The 22,835-nt window shown below is 38.1% G+C and overlaps 2 protein-coding genes across 10 annotated transcripts in view; one reads left to right on the top strand and one right to left on the bottom strand.

Annotated features, from left to right (window-relative positions):
- RECQL (RecQ like helicase) overlaps positions 1 to 9,144 on the top strand; it is a 32,880-nt gene extending 23,736 nt beyond the window's left edge. For all 5 annotated transcript variants that reach the window (XM_043538872.1, XM_037915897.2, XM_027833346.3 and 2 more), the window contains exons 13-15: positions 137 to 356; positions 1,851 to 1,980; positions 3,372 to 9,144. In XM_043538872.1, the coding sequence (XP_043394807.1) occupies positions 137 to 356; positions 1,851 to 1,980; positions 3,372 to 3,542 (521 nt within the window). In that variant the 3' untranslated portion in view covers positions 3,543 to 9,144. The remainder of the gene's footprint in view (positions 1 to 136; positions 357 to 1,850; positions 1,981 to 3,371) is intronic.
- PYROXD1 (pyridine nucleotide-disulphide oxidoreductase domain 1) overlaps positions 9,067 to 22,835 on the bottom strand; it is a 33,863-nt gene continuing 20,094 nt past the window's right edge. For 3 of the 5 annotated variants that reach the window (XM_037915901.2, XM_037915908.2, XM_037915916.2), the window contains 5 exons: positions 20,740 to 20,878; positions 16,681 to 16,793; positions 12,652 to 12,774; positions 12,248 to 12,385; positions 9,067 to 11,264 (listed from right to left, as the gene is read on the bottom strand). In XM_037915901.2, coding sequence (XP_037771829.1) covers positions 11,016 to 11,264; positions 12,248 to 12,385; positions 12,652 to 12,774; positions 16,681 to 16,793; positions 20,740 to 20,878 — 762 coding nt within the window. In that variant the 3' untranslated portion in view covers positions 9,067 to 11,015. The remainder of the gene's footprint in view (positions 11,265 to 12,247; positions 12,386 to 12,651; positions 12,775 to 16,680; positions 16,794 to 20,739; positions 20,879 to 22,835) is intronic. The other 2 variants (XM_037915904.2, XM_037915910.2) reach the window with 2 other exon arrangements.

Here is a 22,835-nt window from a genome sequence, read left to right on the forward strand (position 1 = left end):
CAATACATGATAATCACAAACATCTGAGTTCAAAATATTACAGCGGTATAGAATTGATTTATATTTTATTGAAAAGAAACATCTCTGGCACAGTATGCTTTGTTTTGAAGTAATAAACCTCTTCTTTCCCTTGTAGCATTTGAGAGAATGGATGTAACGGGATACTGCAGGGATCTAATCAAAATACTAGAGCAAGCGGATAACATGAGTGAAAAACTCACTCCACTGAAGTTAATTGATGCCTGGCTGGGCAAAGGTGTGTCAAAGTTAAGAGTGGCTGATGTTGTTCCTCCAACGCTCCCTCGTGATGAACTGGAGAGGATTATTGCCCATTTCATTCTGCAGCAGTATCTGAAGTATGTGTGACCATTCATTCTTTCCTTTGAAATCTTCTAATTACAGTAAAAGTTGTCTTATCTGGCACTTTACCAACCAGAAAGCTCTAGAAAGCAGCATTTTTGATATCTCCCAATACAAATCCTCAATAGGGTTGCCAGGTGTTCCGCTGCTTCATGCGCTGCCCCCGCCCCAAGTGCTGGCTCTGCGGCTCGCATTGGCTGGGAACCGCAGCCAATGGGAGCTCTGGGGGCGGTGCCTGCGGGCAGAGGCAGTGTGCAGAGCTGCCTGGCTGCACCTCCACCTAGGATCTGAGGGACATGTTGCTACTTGTGGGGAGCTACCCAAGGTGAGCACTGCCCAGATCTGGCACCGTGAAATCCCTCCTGCACCCTAACCCCCTGCCTGACCACCCCGTCCCACACCCAAACTCTTTCTCTCCATTGGTAAGTATAACTCTTAGTTAACTTGAATTTTTGACTAACCAGCTCCCCCATGCCTCCAGCATGCTGGATACCAAAGCTTTTACTGACCTGTTTTCTCTGCAACAGTGCTATTTTGATATATCACAAAAGTGGATGTTTTAGCAATTCCTTCATTTCAGAAGCTTCTAACCTGACTATAAAAAGTTTGCAGAGAATATTATTTTTCTGTTTACTCTTGAAAAATAATCTGTATGTCATTTTTAAGACAGAAAAGTTGAAAACTTAAAAAAAAAAAAAAAAAGACATTTGTGGCTTAAAGTAATACTTTTGCTTTTGTAGTTTAAAAAAGCTGTTGCTGCTTCTTTTTTTGGGGGTGGGGATGGGGGGTAAATGCTAAATTTGTTAATGATAGTCCCCAATCCTGGAACAAGTGCCACTGAGGCAAACTAACTGTTGCACTTGTGCAGCACCACATTGACTGCATTGAGATGAGATGGGCAAAGAAGATTGCTGGTGCAGAACCTCTTGCACCATTAGGGGTTTACTGTGGCATGTGAGACTTAAGAAAACACAATGAAAATGACACCGATTTCATTTTGTAACCTGTGATTCCATGGATGTGTGCTGCTTTCTTTTCAACATCAGGACCTCTGAATATATGGGACTCTGACATCCCGTGATCCTAACTTTCCATCATGAACAAAAAATGACAAAGGATTTACACACTTGACCTTTATGAGCCTGATGGGACAGGAAGGTTGATGGAGTCAAAACGTTCTTTTTTTTTTTTTTTTTCCCCTCGCTTAATGTCCAGATATCATATTATTTGTACTCCACTAGACCAATGAGAAGCGCCAAAAAGTCAGCAAAATAAAGTGGGCACTTTATACCTTAATTCAAGAGCCAATCCTGCCAACTGCCATTTTAATTCAGTGATTATTTGCTTGCATAGGTGCAACAGGATCAAGGAATTAGTGGGGCATCTATTCATAACAGTTCCTAAATGTCTCCATTTCCCCCTCATATCTATTCTGCTCACACTACTCCTGTTACCAGTTTTTTCTCCTGACTGTGGCTTAACTTTTGCAGGGAAGACTTCAGTTTCACAGCATTTGCTACAATATCCTACTTGAAAATTGGACCCAAAGCTGATCTGCTAAAAAATGAGGCACATGTTATCACCATGCCTGGGAGATCAAACAAAAAAAGTGTTGACAAGGTATTTGTGTGTGTGTGTGTGTGTGTGTGTGTGTGTAATATATATACTGACTACTTATGTGATTATTTTTCCATTAGTATTTACCACAGCTGGTTAGTGCCTGTTTACTATGTGTAAAATTAAGAATGTTTTTTCCTCAGTGTATTCCCCCTCTACCTCATTAAATATGTCTCTTTTGATCCTTTTGCAGTAGTGTCTTTTCAGTTACACATTTTAAGATGCAAAATGTAGGAGGATGAGGAGGAGGGGGGAAAAAGTTCAGTACTGGTTTTAAAAAAAAGTTCAGAAGTGTTGTGTTCTCTTTACATTTCACCTGAGCGGATTTACTCATTCTCACTGTGTGTGATGAATGCATTTAGAATCATATTTCAGCAAGAATAGAATTCCAGGTAATATAAATATTAAACCACAAGACTTACAATTGTCATTGTGAACCGTCTCTTACAGCTCTCATAAGTTACAGATTCCACATTAGGCATTATAGCGATGTTGATTTATATTTGAAACCCTTTTGACAATAAGAAGTTGAAAGCTATGTAGCTATAGCAACATATTCTTTCCAGTTATACCTATGCAAATCATTAGCAATGCTGTCAATTTTAGTTGAGGTAATAGGAATTAACATCTTGTTATGTAACAAGAACGTGGACCAGTGTTTAGACTTATTTAAAATAATTGTTGCTGTAGTCACTATTAAATATGACTGAATCAGTCTGTAAATGCTATTTCAACTTGCCTCTCTATCCCCAATTAAAATATAGATTAACAAGAGTGGCACTTACATAGAATTAGGGACCACTTACATTCTATAGCTATTTGGACATAAAGTTAAAATAGGTACAGATCCTGCCTCATTTTGCTCATGTAAGAACTGTGCCACGTGAGCAAGAGTTTACAGAATCAGACCCTGATCAGCTCTAATGAGGCTGCAATTGGTTGCTCAACAGCCATGTTGGCTTTATCATTAGCAGGAACTGATCATTTGAATGGATGAAATAATAACTCTGTTGACTAGACTGAAAATCTCAAGTATCTTACATACAGCAGCTTAATATGATGTAGCAACAACATATTTTATGTATGTATCACAGATGTTACTGCCTTTAAAGGGGTATTTCAGGTTCAGCTGAATCATTCTTCTGAATGTAGCAGGTACTGTGGGCATAATACACTGTTAATGCTGCCCTGTGCACATTATCTTTTGAAGAAATTTGGACATGCCACAGGAACATCTCACAGATGCTGTTGTAAAAGAGTAGAACAATGGCCACAAAAAGAACTCATCTCTGCATCACCCTTAATAAAGCTTGATCATTATAGTACGTCCTCAGTATGTACTGAGGAAGGAGAAAGAGAGTCTGTCTTAATTGAGCTGTGTTTATGATCCACAGGTCAAATCTCCTCAGTCTTCTAATTCTGGAGGGACTGGTGGAAACGTACGAGAAGACATTTCTGAGACTATCCAGAACTCTGCTGCAAAGAAGACAAAAGCACAGAAACGGCGCCATTGTGAGAACAACCCTAAAACAAAGAAGCTTAAGCTTGAGGATGACGATGACTAGCTGGTAGTCCTGGACTGAATTTTACAGTGAAAAGTATATCTAGGATCCTACCATTTCCGCTTCTCTGTGAGAACTAGGTGCAGAAGTATAATTTGTATTTTATTAATTGCTTCTTTTAAATGCAAAGGATTTGTGTGTTCCTCAGAAAGATTGGGCAAAAAACAAATATATGCAATTTCTGAACATACAAGCAGACAAAAATCTGGTGTTAAGTAGACCATGGATAAACAAAGGGTTATCAGAATAATCAGCCCATATCTGATGATATGGGTCTGATGTCTCATGCAGATCATTTCAATATATATTGCTTTTTTCAAACCCTCTTTATTTTACAAAGCACACAATGTCATAGTAAAATATACTGTAGTAATGCACTTAAACTCATAAACGTAAAGCATCCGCATTATACCCTCTAGCTACACTGCTTCTAATGATAGGAAAAGCAAATTAAACAGTATATATTCACATATACACAACAACAAATATATTTATCACATTATCTCTTAAATTTCTCCTGCTTGTTGTTCAGATGGAAAAATTACCCTTTCAAGATCTGTTTAAATGTTAGAAAAGTGTATGTTGGCTTAACGGTTGTATTTTCTAAAAAATTAGGTGCCCAACTCCTACTGAAAGTCAATGGGAGTTGGGCACCTAATTCCCTTGTGGGCTTTTCAAAAGCACCTTATTTAAAACAAAAACAAAACCCCAGTTCCTTGCCCTTGAGCATGTTTCTTTCGTTTAGTTCATGTTGTATTATTCGGTGAATGTACAAACAACAATTTCACTAACGAATTTGACCAAGAAAATAACAAGTCATTACCTTTTAAACACAAATTGTAGAACTAGTTCAACATACTTCAGCTCGGACCTCATCCTGCTCCCACTGAAGTCAATGGGAAACTTGCCATTCACTGATGAATAATTAGGCCTAAAGTCTCACAGGAACACACATACTTCTGCTCCAATCTGTGCGGTGTTAGGATGTGGGCAGTATTCTCTGATCTGTTGGCGCACCAGTACTTCATGGAGTAGATATGGAAATGTGTTTTCCAGTACTCACACTGTTAAGTGTTTTAGGCCTAGAATATGGCCTACCTTAAATTTATCTACTGCAGTATCACCTCTCAACCCTAATTTTTTAGCTTAACCACTTTGTCTCTGAGAAACATACATATATATTCATTTATGCGCACCTGTTATTTTTGTAGACGGCAAAGAGAGCACAAGCCACTGAACAATCCCTATTTGTAAAATGCTGCTGATACTTACTTACAACAGCTTAGATAATGATAGCAAACAAGGCAGCTTTTGTTGGCTCATCTGTCAGAAACTAGGAAGTAAATCAATGTTTTTAGCAGACAGAAAAGAACAAAATTTACTAACAAAGACCTTGGACAAGATCCTCAGGTGGGGCAAGTTGGCATAGTCCCACATGTCAAGGGAATAATCAGTGCAGATTTACACTAGCTGAGGATCTGGTCCCTCAAATTCAAATTTCTACAGGAGAACATAAAATCACTTTTGAACTGATTGGAAACGTTATTTTACGAGAAGTTTGAGATGGCACACTGTAGCTGAACGTTATCATTTTTGTTTGCAGTGACACCCTAGGAGCTTGAAACTGACATGTTCCTTTGACTAACTATTTGATCTTTAAATATGCATCCAAAGGGTTGATAATGTAAGGTTACCAACAGTCCTACAATAACAATCAAGATTATCAGGCAAGCTGTGTGCATTAGTCAATCTGAGAAAGGATTGTTACACATTAAGACCATTCTATCTGTCATTCCTAAATCCTGAATATACAGTGGCCTTATTTATACTTGGTAGCACTGTGCAAGTAAAAGCATGTTGTTTGATGGCAGGATGCCATGTGGCCACTGCAGGTTTTGTAAAGTGGCTTGTTGGGGTTCATCCTTGCCCATACTCCCTAAGGCAAAATGCATGCATGTGCTTTAAAGTGTATGTATCTTTTACATATGTATATTAGAGATAGACCCAAGCCCCTAGAACTTCGGTGAAGTTCTGATCTGGATCTGAAATTTGACACAAGCCCATGCCTAAAATTTTTCTTATCCCATATAAACAAATTTACATTTTACTAGCTGAATTTTGTCCTGGTGGGCAATCTGCATATCAGCTACTTAAAATGATGCTGTTGACATGAAAAAATGCAGATCACTGAAATTTAGTAGACAAAACTTGCACAAATAGATTAATCCCTTTAATGGGGTGGTGTAAGGAAACCTCAGGACTGCATTGTTGTGCTGGCTTACGTTTCTGGGATTGGTTGTCCATAGCAGGTTCATCCTTAATGTGCTAAGTGTTCTTTGTGGCGCCGAACTAGTTAATCAAAACTGTAATAATTACTGAGACAAAGAAATGATGCTGAAAAATGATCTATTAGATCATAGGGAATGTTGGTGGTAGGACAACTGCTCTTGATAAATATTCTGAAAGCGCAGGGAATTTAGCACATACAGCTAAAGTTTGTAGCTTTGGTATTAGCTTTTGACTATGATGCCATGTACATTGGCCCTGGAATAGAATTTGGAACGTGAGTTTAAATATTGTTCCAAACAAAACTAATTTTGAATAGTCTTCGGCCTGTTTTGCTGGAAATGCATTCAAAAACAGTTTCCAAATTCTGTTCCCAGTTAAGCATTGACAGGGCCTGAGGCTGAAGGGGTGGGAGATTTCATCGTAGAAGGGAATATGAGTAGAAAATTGAGAGTATGAGAGATCCCCACCAAACCATTACTCTTGCTTTTTGCTATAAATCCATCCTGGTGTTTTTTTCCCCACGTATAAGCTTGCAGAAAGTCTAGTGTTGAATTTTTTTTAGTATTGTACATTAACAAATCACAGTGGATCAGAATTGAAGTGACTATGGAGTAGGTGCCCAATTCTACATCGCATATGGCTTAAGACCTAATAGCAGTACTGGTCCACCTTTCTTTTGTTATAACTGCAGGATGACAACTGCCAGGCTTTTATGCTGGCAAGCTCAAATGTCAAGCAATTTTTAATCTCAAAGATACGAATACAAATGTTATGGTTTTTATTAAATGTAGACAAATGTATGTAAGTGGCCTGTAGGCACCTGGTTGCACACTGACATTCTTACCTGCACATGTGCACTTACACCGGAAATATTTTCATAGAAGTGATTGTACTGACTTTTTGCACTGTGTTACAGAACTGGGCATTGTATTTCTATGGAAGCTCACTATTTTGCTTCAAAATGTTGTATCTTGAAACAATTGCCGTACTTTGTTTTATTTTGTGTTTCTGGATAGTGTATTTTAACTATATGTGCTTGATATAGAAAAACCACGGCTATAATAGTGGAAAATGAGAGTAAATCTGAGTTCTGGCCACAGAAAGTTCTAGACTTTCTTCAGTTTCAGATGAGTCTTGTTCCCTTCCCCTCTCCCCGGCATCTGCCTCATTCTGTGCCATTATCTCTAACTTGCAAATCGTATCTGGCTTACTGTTTAACACGTAGGAGTCTCACAAAATGCTTTCTTTAAATTGGCTAAGCAGGAAACTACCATTCCCATCAGTTCCCTTCCCCCTGACCATCTATGCTGGATGTCATCCCATTCCCCTGGTCTATAATGGGAGGAAGCAGCAACTCTATGGAAGAACCTGACCCAGCAAATCTTGCTTTGGAGGAGTGGTGGCTGCACGGTAAATCTGGAGTAGCAGGCAAGTTGAATGCAGGGGAGTCATAGGTGGAGCTCATACTGTGCATGAACAGGTTGTGAGTAGTAGATGTTGCAACCAGATCAGGTAGTGCAGAACCTGTGGGCAAGCACCAGAGACTGGGCAGGAAGCAACTGCAGAGGAGCCTCAATAATACTAACCTATCCTGGCCTTAAAACCTGAAAGCTCCTATTTGCCTCTAGCTGAGATTGGATTGGAGAGGCACCCAGGTACCAGACTTGAGGAACCCTAGCACCCACAGCCCTCCCCTCACCAAGCCCAACTAGGAACCACTGTTGTTCCACCTTAAATTGCAACTGTCTAAGCCACTGTTGCTAAAGTATTTGCAACCCTCCCCTTTTGGCCAGCCCTAGTAAAATGTCCCTTCCTTTAGCCATGTGTATGAAGAGTAGCTGGGACCCATTTGGTCTAAGTGCCTAGAATTTGAAGTGCCTTCAGTGCTTGCCACAGGTGTGGTACACATGGTGTGCTACTAGGTACCCTAGAAGTTTGGTGTACCACAGCAGGAGCAGCTGTCATAGTTATGCTATTTCTTATGTCAGCTATCCTGGCGTGCAGCTACTTTTTAAACACACCGTTAGTTTGGCCTGGATGGCTTAAAAAATGGATATTGAGCTGTTAATGAGAAATTTTGGTGCATTTTCTAAAATTTATAAAATTAGCATTTAGCAAAGTCTTTTGGCCAACTTCATGAAAATTAATTATGAAGGCTAGCAGTGTGTACAAGCCCATCAGCAAAATCTCAAAGAAATTGTTTAGCCATCTTTTATCCTAGGAAAGAAAACAGCTAATATTGTTACTGTTTTGGCTAAATTCTGCAAGTTTTACTATGGGAAAATTCTGGACGTTAATGCATTTTTCCAGGATGAGGTTGGCAGGATTGGGCCTGTGCTGGAATATCAGACCCTCTTTCATGCTACAGCATCGTTCTCCACATGCTTCCATTTGTAAGATTCTGTGGTACGGTTAGTGAGAAGTACATTTTGGTCACTTTTTCAAAGCTAGCTGATGTCTGGTCGTAGAACCTGAAATGATAGCTCAGAGATGTGACCTGCCTCATTTTAATGGCTGCTAATCACATGCTTAATGATAATATTTTAAATGTTTACATTTAACTGTGAAGATCTTTATAATATGGTTTTTCCTCTTACCACTGAATGATCAATCAATTGGGAATAGCAGCTTTAGCCATACTAAAGGAGTGGGTGGGAGAGAGTACCACCACTTTCTTCCCCAAACGTGAAGAGCTCTAGCGGGTCACACAAACCTCAACCAGGGGAAGCAAACCCTGTGAAGCCCAAGAGAACTGATGGACTTGGTATATTCAACCCCCACAAAAGGACTTAACTATATTCTGAACTCCTGTTAATGGTACTTGTGTGGGCAGAGCTTAGAATATCACTGCCTTCTCCTGCCATACATACTTTTACCCCTGGGCCTCATCCTTCAAACACCGAAGTCAGTGTTTTTTGGTCATTGACTTCTTTGAAGTGTGGAGTCCACATTTTTTAAAATAATTGCTGCACAGAAAGAGCAGGCAGGTAATACATCATACCAGAATGTTGGAGCAGGGTTTGGGGCATTACATGACTATGAAAAAAGGCTGCTTGCCAAAGTATGGCTTTGATCACCTTAACTCTCCTTTGCTCCCTTACCAAACCTTCATATGGATCTATATTAACAGTCCATACCAACAAAGAAAATCTTCTCTTTTCTTCTGCAGTACAACCTCCCCTCCTCTTCACCAAAGAAATTTTTTTATAGCTGAATTTAATAAGCAAGTGACTTCACATCCTTAAATGTAGATTTAATAGGTGCAGACATGATGCTCTGGTAAATCACCTACATATATATGCATTTGTCAAGATTTTCAAAAAACTCAGGTACCTACAATAAAACTATATTTAGGCACTTGTTAGGTTAGTTCTCAAGTTTTCAAAATTCTTACATGCTGCGTTTATCTAACAGCTTTTCCAGGTGGTTAAAACATTTATCTGCTGCTGATTTGGCTGGGGCCAGGGAGGGTGGTCACACCTGATATGTTTGTAGGCTAGTGCTTCATGATAAATAAGCCAGGTTCCTCACAGAAAAGGTAAAGTTTCATCCTTACCTCTTACAGTCATGCTTCCCCCCCCCTTTCTTTGAACAGCAGGTGTCAGTGATAGAGCATCTGTAAAAACGCTGAACTTCCTTGCTTGTTTCAATATTTTTGGCTGAGCGCTAGTATAGTTTTGACAATAAATGGAAAATTAGACTGTTACATTTAAGACTTTTTTTTTCAGCAATATCCACAGCTACCAAAATAGTTTTGTACTGCATAAAAAACTACTTGTTTTGATTCATCTTTATTGTTTCTTGTAGTAATTTCAATGTGTGTTAAGACTAAAGCTTAAAATTTCATACAAGATTAAACACCATTTACTGAAAACATCCCTTTAAGTGGAATTAATTCACTCCTTATTTATGAACAGCAATGAATACCTCATAATTAGGCTAAAGGGATTTTCTGGAAGAAGTTTCAATGAAAATGGCCATCCTCATTCAGTGGAGTACACTGTACTGTTAATGTAATTTTAAAAAGAAAAATATTGCTTTGGAAATTAATACTTGGCTCTTTTATATTAAAATCTCATTGCTGTAGCTTGCACTGTAGAATACAGAGAAGATATTTAGGAATGGCTTTAAAGTTCTTGGCTCCTTTGAGCACTTATTTTCAAGGGTTAACAGATACTGAAAGCTAGCTGCAGGAAATGCTTGAGATTTGAATTGGTTTGTGCCATCACCATTTATAACATGCCACTTGTATAACTTCCAATATACTAGGTGCTAGATTATTGTAAATTTATTTTAGTGGCAGAAATAAAAGTAATATTTTGCAGCTCAAAATTAAATATTCAATTGGCACTTGCCACAATACAAGTTTTAGGCTTTAATATGTCCACAAACTCCTCCCTGGATACAGAGTTCAAATAAATCTGAGAGAGCAAAAAAGTCTTAGCAAAAACAAGCCTGTTTTAAAAGTGTCTTTTTTTAAATGACAGTGTCAGTTACCTGGGATGAACCTGCATGCACATTTGGACACAAGGGGCCACAAAGAACTTAGTGCATGCCCTGGACTTCCCCTTTGGGAATGGGCTGATGAAAATCTGTATAATGCCCAAACTGACATGCTGTGGCAGTTTCCAAGAATAAGGCTCCTCCAGGGGATCCTGTTAATGCAAGTCTTCCTGCAGGTGATACTGAAGATGCAGTGTGACTGCTACCCCTTTCTTTAAGTGCCTTTGTGCTCTACCAGTCCCAAATTGCTAGGTGGCACTTCTAGGACAAGCCAGCGCAGTACTCCCAACACGCTCGGTTAAGAATGACAAGGAAGGACAAGCCAGTTGTCAAACAATATAGAATTCCAATCTGGTTGCCACAGTTCAAGGTTTTCAGGTACTAAATTACTAAAATGTGAAAAATTCCTGTTTTAAAAAAGGAACAATAACTCCCATCTGATTTATCATAGACTTATGTACACTTTGTCCTGATATGCCAAAGAATTTTTTTTTTGTGCTGCTCCATTTCAGCACGTATCTCCCACCACCCAGCTGCCTGACAGCCCCAGCACCATATCTTCACTTCAGAATTTTAATTACACCTGGTTACTTGATTTCTGTAAATTCTGAGTAAACTGTTATATAAACCACAGCACTGAAAGTTCAAACTCTAAATAAAATCATGGAAAGCAATGTTTTTGTTTCAGTCAAAATAATCCTCTATGTCAACATTTGGATTTAGGAGATCTTCCCCATATGCTGAAAGATCCATCTGATTTAAAATCAAGTTTTCAAAGGTTTCTTCTAAATCTGTTTCACCAATCAATACAGCTCCCATCATTCGTCCATTCTGCATCACCACTTTGACGTATTCTTGCCCTTTGGTACACCTCAACATTAGTTCACAGTCTAAATCCAAACCCTGAGCATTGTACTTTCCCAAAAGCACCACCTAGAGATGGGGAGAAAAATTAAGATATTACAAGAGGAACACAATGATTCAGAATCTTCTCTTTGCTGCAAACTTCAAAAGGGTTTATGTTAATGGGAAATTCTACTCTCAGATGTGTGCAAACAACTCTCACTGGCTTACAGACAGCATGATCTGGAGCAGAGAACTGGGTGTCAAGAGACCTGGGTTCTATTCCTCACTCTGACACCACATCACTATATCACCTTGGGGCAGTCCGCTATCGCCCTGTGATTTAATTTCCTTCTCCGTAAGAGCAATAACTTACTTACCTTTAAAAAGCACTTTAAGATTTGACCACAGTGGGAACTGCAGTGTGTATATTTTATAGTAGAATGATTTCACAGAAGTTACAAAATGGGGGATTATGAACCAGATGACAAAATAAGATATATTTAATCACCTTTGGAAAACTGAATTTGCATCTCTTTTTGATCTCAGATTGAACAAGTTTGGTGATCTAAATCTCATCTCCGTGGATATTTTTCCACAACACAAAGACTATCGTTTTGACACATAGTGACAATCTACTTTAAAAAGTTGCCATTGGAACACAACTGATTTCAAGAGTTGGGGTTAGGCATAATCATCCATTGAGATGCAAAGCATTTAATGAACCAACCACCATGTTGAGTGTGCAGTGAATATAACCACAGAATGCACCATAAGGATATAGCTAGAAATGTGTGTCAAAGATGGAGGATAAGTTCACTGACATAAGCTGAGTTATGTTTGTAGGCCCTCTATTCAGTTCTAGTGTTTAGCCTTCAAGGTTAGCATCAATACAAAAACAATGAATGAAACATTAACAGAATGTTATATACACAGTATACAATCAGTGTCTTTGTCAATATTAGCCAACTAAGAAATCGTTTGAGTGGCATGATGGTTTGATCAAATCAACAGATGCCAATACCAACTAATCAGTGCTTTTAAACTAACTGTGTCAGAATTAGTTTACTTACCTTATAATTGAAAAATTTTGTAACATGAGCAAAGAGTTCAAAACTGAAGTCCATGTCAATAGATTCCCCTAAAGAATCTGCTACCATGCACTTTGCTGCATACCATCCCATCTGCCTAGCTTGGGTCCAAAGCCTCATCTAAAAAAAACCACAAGGTTAATAGACATGCTATGTGTAATGAACATATCAGTTCACATATTGTATATACTCAGTAGCCCCACCCATCTAGAGATGAGGAGTGACTTGGTCTTCAGAAACAAACTATAGGTGCGTTGATATCAGGTAGAATCATCACACACTATTGAGATTTACTACTTAAATTAGCCTCATATGTACATACATTAGATGTACAAAAATACTGTGCTATTTAGCCTTTGGATTAGAGCGCATATAAATTTATTCACCTGCTGCCACACTGGACTAGGTTCCCACGATGCAGTGCAGATATCCCCTGCTGCATAGATATCTGCTACTGAAGAGTGCATATGTTTATCCACTTTCAGACCGCCATCTTCACCTAGAGCAAACTAAGTATTTGTATGGATCAGTACTGAAGAAAAAACTACCTATCAAAAGCCATTTGATTGGAATGCCCCAGGAGATTTAAATTCATCCTGGTTAAGTGCCCATCTCATTTACACAGTATGTGTCTTAAAGCTGTCCATCATTTCACACGTCTCTGCCACATTAAGCAACTCCATTCAACCAAAACGTGCAATTTTAAAACCACACTGATGTCTCTTATCCAACAGGGCAGTTCCCTGGCTACTACTGGGCAATACAGGCTAAGGTTATTAGTAGGGCTGTCAAGCGATTAAAAAAAAGTAATCACGATTAATCGTGCAATTAATAGCGCTGTTAAACAACAGAATACCATTTGAAATATTTTTGGATGTTTACATTTTCAAATATATTAATTTCAATTACAACACAGAATACAAAGTGTACAGTGCTCACTTTATATTTATTTTTGATTACAAATATTTGCATTGTAAAAAACAAAAAAATGTATTTTTCAATTCACCTCATACAAATACTGTAATGCAATCTCTTTATCGTGAAAGTTGAACTTACAAATGTAGAATTATGTAAAAAAACTGCACTCAAAAATAAAACAAATGTAAAACTTTAGTGCCTACAACTCCACTCAGTCCTATTTCTTGATCAGCCAATTACTCACACAAACAAGATTGGTTACAATTTGCAGGAGATAATGCTGCCCGCTTCTTGCTTACAATGTCACCTGAAAATGAGAACAGGCGTTCGCATTGCACAGTTGTAGCTGGCGTTGCAAGATATTTACGTGCCAGATGTGCCAAAGATTCATATGTCCCTTCATGCACCATTCCAGAGGACATGCTTCCATGCTGATGATGGGTTCTGCTTGATAACGATCCAAAGCAGTGTGGACTGACGCATGTTCATTTTCATTGTCTGAGTCAGATGTCACCAGCAGAACACTGATTTTCTTTTTTGGTGGTTTGGGTTCTGTAGTTTCCGCATCCGAGTGTTGCTCTTTTAAGACTTCTAAAAGCATGCTCCACACCTCGTCCCTCTCAAATTTTGGACAGCACTTCATATTCTTAAATCTTGGGTCGAGTTCTGTAGCTATTTTTAGAAATCTCACATTGGTACCTTCTTTGCATTTTGTCAAATCTGCTGTGAAAGTGTTCTCAAAATGAACATGTGCTGGGTCATCATTGAGACTGCTATAACATGAAATATATGCAGAATATGGGTAAAACAGAGCAGGAGACATACAATTCTCCCCCCTCCCTCGCCCACAGAAGTACAGTCACAAATTTAATTGATGTATTATTTTTTTAACGAGCATCATCAGCATGGAAGCATGTCTTCTGGAATGGTGGTCGAAGCATGAAAGGCCATATGAATGTTTAGCATATATGGCAGGTAAATACCTTGCAATGCCGGTTACAAAAGTGCCATGCAAATGCCTGTTCTCACTTTCAGGTGACATTGGAAATAAGAACCAGGCAGCAATATCTCCCATCAATGTAAACAAACTGGTTTGTCTGCGATTGGCAGAATAAGGAGTAGGACTGAATGGACTTGTAGGCGCTAAAGTTTTACACTGTTTTGTTTTTGAGTGCAGTTATGTAACCAAAAAATCTGCATGTGTAAGTTAAACTTTCACGATAAAGAGATTGCACTTCAGTACCTGTATGAGGTCATTTAAAAATACTATTTCTTTTATCATTTTTACAGTGCAAATACTTGTAACCAAAATAATATAAAGTGAGCACTGTGTAACTTTGTATTCTGTGTTGTAACTGAAATCAATATTGAAAATGTAGAAGAACATCAACAATTACTTAACACATTTCAATTGGTATTCTGTTATAAGTGCGATTAATTGTGATTAAATTTTTCAATCGTGATTAATTTTTCTGAGTTAATCACGAGTTAATGCGATTAATTGACAGCCAACTAGTCAGATTTGTGACCTTTAGCCCTGCTTCTAATATGACTCCTTATAACTGTCAGGAGAAGAAACCATCATCACAAAGCAGCTTGTATAATTGAAACTGTCTTGTTAAAACAGAAAACGCATTCAGTTTAGTTGAATAATATAGGTTCCCGGAGGCAGGCCACATTAAAGCAGCTTTTCCAACTATGTATGTCCTGGTTAAACATCTTTGGCTGAGCTAATAAAACACTTCTCCATATTATATTCAAGAGGTAAATGTAATTTCTCAATACCACTCAATTTTATCATTCAAACATAAAAAGAGACACTCAAAATGGCAAAAATAAATTAGTTAAAACATGTGGTGTGACTTCTTTTAGAGGCTGCTTATTCTTTCCCTACCCTGTACTGTAAGGCAGCCTTCATTCCTGAATACGTCCACACTATTCTGCTGCAATCTCATTTAGTTTATTTAGTTTATGTACAGTAGCATCCCATTTGGATATAATGCACTAAATTAATCCCTTCTGTAAATTTACCAACTAAATTAATTTAATCTGGCCCAATATCAAAACCTGATGCTACTGGCTATGGCAGCTCCCTTTTCTGCGGCTTCACCAAGATCAAACATGTTCAGCATGCTGCTTCCCACCTTTTTACACATACAAAGAAGGGCTATCACACCACCCCCATCCTCAAACTACTTCTGTGGCTCTGCATTCATTTCAGAATCCAGTTCAAATTGTTGACTATGCTTTTTAAAAGCCTTATGTAGTCTTGTTCCAGCCTTCCTCATGCTCTTCTCTTTCTGCTTCCCTGCTACCTCCTTTTGCTTGATCATCAGCAGACATCTTGTCCCGTTTCCCAAAATCACCCAATGGCAGTTTCTCACAGAGAAAGGCTCCATATTATTTAGGGATTTATACCTATAGGTCAAAATCCAACACCTCAAATTCAATCCAAAACAGGCAATCAGTATAGACTACAGATGTAATGTGCTCTGTTTGAATATCTGTTTAATAAGCAGCTGGGCATATTCAATATTAACTTAATTTTCACAGTAGTTTTAAATTGTAGTCCCACAGAGAGCACGTTAATATGTGCTGTTCATATTCACATAAAAACTATTAGAACACAGTTTAAAATGGAGATCAGTGCTGTGATTTACAAGTGATCTGCACATATTTTTCTTTTAAAGTGAGCTAACTCCAAAATCCATATGTAGCATTGATAAGATGGTCACTGGTACTTCTGTGATTCTAAACTTATTTTAACTTAAGATCGCCTGAAGTGGAAGTCAGCCAGATTACACTCCATTGTAACACATCAGCATACATTAATTCCTTGGTGTTACAGATAGCATAGAACCCCAAGGGAGTATGAAGTGTTGTTTTTAGTACATGGCGTATCTTTGCAAGGGTTTTTTTTTTTTTTTTTAATTTATTGATATCCCATAGGGATGTAACAAAGGAGTATGAGTGACTTCACAAGCGAGTCAACATGTAGCAGTAATTCACAATTTACATTTCATACCTCAATACCGAACACTAGCAAGAAACAAAGATGTTTTTGTAATATCAGCTGTATGTTTTGCTCAGGGACTGGTGTTTTACCAATACCGTAAAGTACGAAAAAACACTCTTAACATAGATATAAGTATGGGAAGCATCATGATGATCTCATGGTCTCAACATGCGACTGTGACCTAGAAATTCTAAAATTTTAATACCAGCTTTGATATTGATTTGGTCTAATTATAAGAGCCCATAACTCTACAGAAATTCATCTTTTACTATATTAGGAATTTCTAGTGTAGTCAATTTCATAGCATTTACCTCATTTTAAATTTGTTTGCAACATGCAAAATCCTTACCTTTCAACATTTTATCTTAGGAAACGCAACATAAAATAGCTACCAAAGTATATTTTCTTTTGTTTTGAAGTTAAAACCAACTTTAATTTAAAAAGAAGAAAGTCAGTAGTTATATTTAATAATGACCCTTACATTATTACCATCAAGAAATGGCTTAACATTTGGCACAACTCCAGTTGCACTGACAATGAAATCACAGCCATATATCTTCCCATTGGTTAATTCCATATATACAGGCCACAGCTCTGAAAAAGTGAAAATTCTAACCTGAGAACACAACCAATGCATGTTATTTTAATAAGACATGAAATACACACGGAATAAGAATTAGTTGCGAACAACCTACCTTATTATTATTCGAGGCAAAAATAATTCTCACAATTTGCCCACCACTTTTCTTATTTTAATCATAGGCCTAGGAGCCTAGACACCAAAGATCAAATCCTTGTTCTGACATTAACTCCTTTTTGGAGTTACCCTGCCTCAGTTTCCCCATTTGTAAAATAGAAATACTACTACTCACCACTGCTCCCACCTCACTGGGGTATTCTGTGGATTATATTATGTTTGTAATGTACTATGAAGATATAAAGTCTTATATAAATGCTAAGTATTATTAAATCTATACATGTAATACCCAGAAAATGCTTTACTGAATTAATGCACTAACATTTTAAGATTATTACATTTTAAGAGACCAGCAGGTGTAGAGGAGCACAAGGTTCGGATAGAGATATCCCTTAGGGAGCATTTATTAAAGGGAATACTCTATATCCTAGTAAAAAGGAGAGGACAGAAGATGATAAAGTACAGGTAGGAACTGAAGAGAAACAGTCAAATGGAAAAGAATCCCATTTAATTACATCATATGAAGGCAGACAACTAAATATTGAAAAATTTTATAAGTGCTTGTATACAAATGCTAGAGGTCTAAATACTAAGATGGGTGAACTTAGGTGCCTCATATTAAATGAGGATATTGATATAAAAGGCATCACAAAAACTTGGAGGCACAATGGTAATCAACGGGACATGGTAATATCAGGATACAAAATATATAAGAATGACAGAGTAGATTGTGGTGGTGCAGGAAGGGCACTAAATGTGAAAGAAAGCATAGAGTCAAATATAGTAAAAATCTTAAATGAATCAAACTGTACCATAGAATCTCTATGGATAGAAATTCCATGCTTGAATAGTAAGAGTTTTGCACTAGGAATATACGACTGACCACCTGACCAGTATGGTGACAGTCACTGTGAAATGCTCAGGGAGATTAGAGGGGCTACAAGAACAGAAAACCCAATGATGGAGGATTTCAACTCTCCCCAGATTGACTGGGAACATGTCACCTCAGGACAGGGTACAGAGAATACATTTTTAGACACCATTAATGACTGTTTCTTGGAGCAGCTAGAACCCACAAGGGAAAAAGCAATACTTGACTCGGTCCTAAGAGGAGCACTGGTCCAAAAGGTGAATATAGCTGAACCACTTGTTGTTAACAACCATAATGTAATTAAATTTAACATCCTTCTAGAGGGGAAAATACCAAAGAAATCCACCACAATAGCATTTAACTTCACAGAGGGGAACTACCCAAAAATGAGGAAGTTAACTGAATGGAAATTAGAAGGAACAGTCACAAGAGCGAAAGACCTGCAAGCTGAACTGAAACGATTTAAAAATACCATAATAGAGGCTCAAAATAAATGTCAAATTTAAAAAAAAAAAAAAAAGGGAAAAAAAATGCTACCATGGCTAAACAGAGTAAAAGAGATGGTTAGAGGCAAAAAGGCATCCTTTATAAACTGAAGTCAAATCCTACTGAGGAAAACAGAAAGGAGCATAAACTCTGGCAAGTAAAGTGTACAAGTATAATTAGGCGCCCAAAAAATAATTTGAAGAGCAACTTGCAAAGGCCACAAAAATTAACATTTTTTAAAAGTATATCAAAACACTCAGTGGGCTCACTAGACGATCAAGGAAGACCAGGCAAGGTCTTCACTGCAGAGGATATGAGGGAGAGTCTCACATCTGAGCCATTCTTTTTAGGTGACAAATCTGAGGAACTGTCCCAGACTGAGGTTTCAACAGAGGAGATTTTGGAACAAATTGATAAATTAAACAGTAACAAGTCAGGACTAGATGGTATTCACCCAAGAGTTCTGAAGGAACTCAAACGTGAAATTCCAGAACTACTGTCACCTACAGCTTAAATCAGCCTCTGTACCAGATAAGTGGAGGATAGTTAATGGAATGCCAGACAAATTGTTTGAAACTATAGCAAAGAACAGAATTATCAGACACAGATTAACATATGTTGGGGAAGAGTCAATATGGCTAAAGGAAAATCATGCCTCATCAATCTATTAGAATTCTTTGAAGGTGTCAAGAAATGTGGACAAGGGTAATCCAACTGATATGGTGTTCTTGGACCTTCAGAAAGCTTTTGACCAAATCTGACACCAAAGCCTGTTAAGCAAACTAAGCATTCATGGGATAAAAAGAGAAGGTGCTCTCGTGGATCAGTAACTGGTTGAAAGATAGGAAACAAAGGGTAGGAACAACTGATCATTTTTCATATTGGAAAGTAGTAAATAGCAGGGTCCCAAAGGGATCTGTATTGAAACCTGTGCTGTTCAACATATTAATAAATGATATAGAAAGCGGGGTAAACAGTGTGGTAGCAAGGTTTGCTGATGATACAAAATTACTCAAGATAATTAAGTCCAAAGCTGACTGTGAAGAGTTACGAAGCAATCTCACAAAACTGGGTGACTGGGAAACAAAATGGCAGATGTAATTCAAAGTCGGTAAGTGCAAAGTAATGCACATTGGAAAACAATCCCAATTATATATACAAAATGGTGGGTTTTAACTTAGCTATTACCCTCAAGAAAGAGCTCTTGCAGTCATCACGGATCTCTCTCTGAAAACATCCACTTCATGTGCCACAACAGTCAAAAAAGGTTAACAGAATGTTAAGAACCATTAGGAAAGGGGCAGATAGTAAGGCAGCAAATATCATAATGCCACTATATAAATCTATGGTATGCCCACATACTGAATACTGCGTACAGTTCTGGTCACTCCATCTCAAAAAAGATATAGTACAATTAGAAAAGGTACAGAGAAGGGCAACAAAAATGATTGAAAATGTATGAAACAGCTTCCACAGAAGGATATATTAAAAAGACTGGGACTGTTCAGCTCAGAAAAGAGAAGGCTAAGGGGGGATATGATAGAGGTCTATGAAATCATGACTGGTGTGGAGAAAGTGAAAAAGGAAGTGTTATTTACTCCTTGGCATAACACAAGAACCAGGGGTCTCCCAATAAAATTAATAGGCAGCAGTTTTAAAAGAAACGTAAGCAAGTATTTCTTCACACATCAGACACCCTCAATCTGTTGTACCCATTGCCAGGGGATGTTGTGAAGGCCAAAAGTATAATTGGATTAAAAAATAATTAGTAAATTCATGGAGGATAGGTCCATCAATAGCTATTAGCCAAAATGGTCAGGGACGCAACCGCATGCTCTGGGTGTCCCTAAACCACTGATTACCAGAAGCTGGGACTGGATGTCAGGATGGATCACTCCCTAATTGCCCTGTTCTGTTCACTCCCTCTGAAGCATCTAACCACTGTCAGAAGATAGGATGCTGGGCTAGATGGACCATTGGTTTGATTTAGTATGACTATTCTTACATTCTTATAAAATTCTAATAGGAATCGTTTGTATAGGATCAAAAGCTGAAGCTGGAAACAAGGTGGTCTTAGTCAATTCCCCTACCATCTCAGGATTATCCCTTTCATATTCTCACAGGCATTCAAATAAAGATAACAAAAGAACTTTTTCCCCTCTATTTTTACTGTGGTAAGAGGTATGTGCCTTTATCGGACTAACCCCATTATTGGCACGGTGCCCTGGTGATTCCAGCGGGCTTAAGTCTGGGCAACTTTATTTGTTGGTTTGGAGCCCATAGATTAGATCCTCAGCTGGTATAAGTTTTCATAGCTTCACTGACTTAATGGAGCTATGCTAACTTACGGAAACAGATGATCTGCCCCCACCTGTTTTATTTGCTTTGAAACAAATAATACAAATATATTGTACTTCTGCTATGCTTGCATCCTCAAGGAGGGTTTCAAATTAGTATCTGTATATTGTTTCTTCTGTGATACTGACCTTCCTCCAGGTGTGCATTCTGGTTATCTGAATTATCTTTAGGAAAAGACAAAGAGGTCTTCTGCAGCTGCTTGAATTCTTGCTGAAGGTATATTTTCTTTATTTCACACAGTGTTTCAATGTGAACTTTGTGAGAAAACTAAATAAGAAAACTGACAGTTACAAGATATACAACAATTAGCAACAACAATACTATCATACAGGATAGAAAACTTTCCCCTGAATTAAATATTAGTAAGATGAAAACGAATGTCCCAAATGTTGAAATCTGACACATTGAGTCCCTTTTGTTACTGCCCTTCATTATCAGTACTTACCTGCTTTCTCATCACCTCCTCTGTCACAGTTTTAACTAAAACAATCTTAATGTGCTAAAGACATGCTCAACTGACACTGAGATGTCTAGAGAAGAGTGCAGATTTTTAAAAAATTGATAAATCTGAATTCAACTATCCTCTCTTTCAGGATTTCAATTCCACGATTTTTCAACATTTTGATTAAATGAACTGTGACTACCTCTTATGACAACATACATAGATTTGGATTTGTTGAGTTCCTTCCTTCTCTCTTATGTTTCATCCGCCACATTTCAACTTATTCCAGTTCTGAGCTCAATCTATGACGAACATTTGGGATCAGTCATGTTAGTCATGCAGAGGTGCCATAATTTTTCTGAATCATTTTATGATTCAATCCTTGCGCAATTCTCATTCTTTGAAACTGATTACAGCAAACCAAATGTCCACAGACTGCACCAGCACTATCACCACTCGCCAATCTGTCAAGTCTCTGAAACTTCTTTCAATTGCTTTTGTAAGTTTAGTGCCTCCCTGCATGTTATGTTTTGATCATAATCTTCCCTCATGCTCAGTACAAATTTCAACAAATCACAGCTACATTTTGTTGACAACAGTGGTATCAAAGTGGAGGAAGTGTTGTCTTATATATCAAAAGTGTATACATTTGGACTGAGATTGAGATGGAAATAGGAGACAGACTTGTTGAAAGTATCCAGATAAGGATAAAAGGGCTAAAAAACCAAGGGTGATGTCATGGTAGGGGTCTACTACAGACCACCTAACCAGGAAGAAGAGGTGGATGAGGCTTTTTATAAACAACTAACAAAATCATCCAAAGCACAGGACTTGGTGGTCATGGGGGGCCTTCAACTACCGAGACATCTGTTTGGAAAATAAGACAGCATGGTATGGATTAGCCAACAGGTTATTCAAATGTATTGGAGACAATTTTTTATTTCAGAAGATGGAGAAAGTTACTAGGGAAGAGGCTGTTCTAGATTTGATTTTGACAAATAGGGAGGAACTGGCTGAGAATTTGAAAGTGGAAGGGAGCTTGGATGAAAGCGATCAGGAAATGATAGAATTCATGATTCTAAGGAATGGTAAGAGGGAAAACAGCACATTATAGATAATGGATTTCAAGAAGGCAGACGTTAGCAAACTCAGGGAGTTGGTAGGTAAGATCCCATGGGAAGCAAGTCTAAGGGGAAAAACAGTTCAAGCTAGTTGGCAGTTTTTCAAAAAGACATTATTAAGGGCACAAGAGCAAACTATCCCACTGCGCAGGAAAGATAGGAAGTATGACAAGAGACCACCCTGGCTTAACCAGGAGATCTTCAATAATCTGAAACTCAAAAAAAGAATCCTACAAAAAGTGGAAACTAGGTCAAATTACAAAGGATGAATATAAACAAACAACACTAGCATGTAGGACAATATTAGAAAGACCAAGGCACAAAACGAGATTAAACTACCTAGAGACATAAATGATAACAAGAAAACATTTTACAAATACATTAGAACAGCAGTTCTCAACCAGGGCTCCGGGGGCGCCTAGGGGGCCACGAGCAGGTTTGAGGGGGTCCGCCAAAATAAACCAGAGAGCAGGGCCAGCGTTAGACTCCCTGGGGCCCAGGGCAGAAAGCCGAATCCTGAGCCCCGCTGCTCTGGACTGAAGCCAAAGCCTGAGCAACTTAACTTTGAGGAGGACTTGTGGCACCTTAGAGACTAACCAATTTATTTGAGCATGAGCTTTCGTGAGCTACAGCTCTCACGAAAGCTCATGCTCAAATAAAT

Source organism: Chelonia mydas, chromosome 1, assembly GCF_015237465.2.
Source record: "Chelonia mydas isolate rCheMyd1 chromosome 1, rCheMyd1.pri.v2, whole genome shotgun sequence".
Classification (NCBI taxonomy): Eukaryota; Metazoa; Chordata; order Testudines; family Cheloniidae; genus Chelonia; species Chelonia mydas.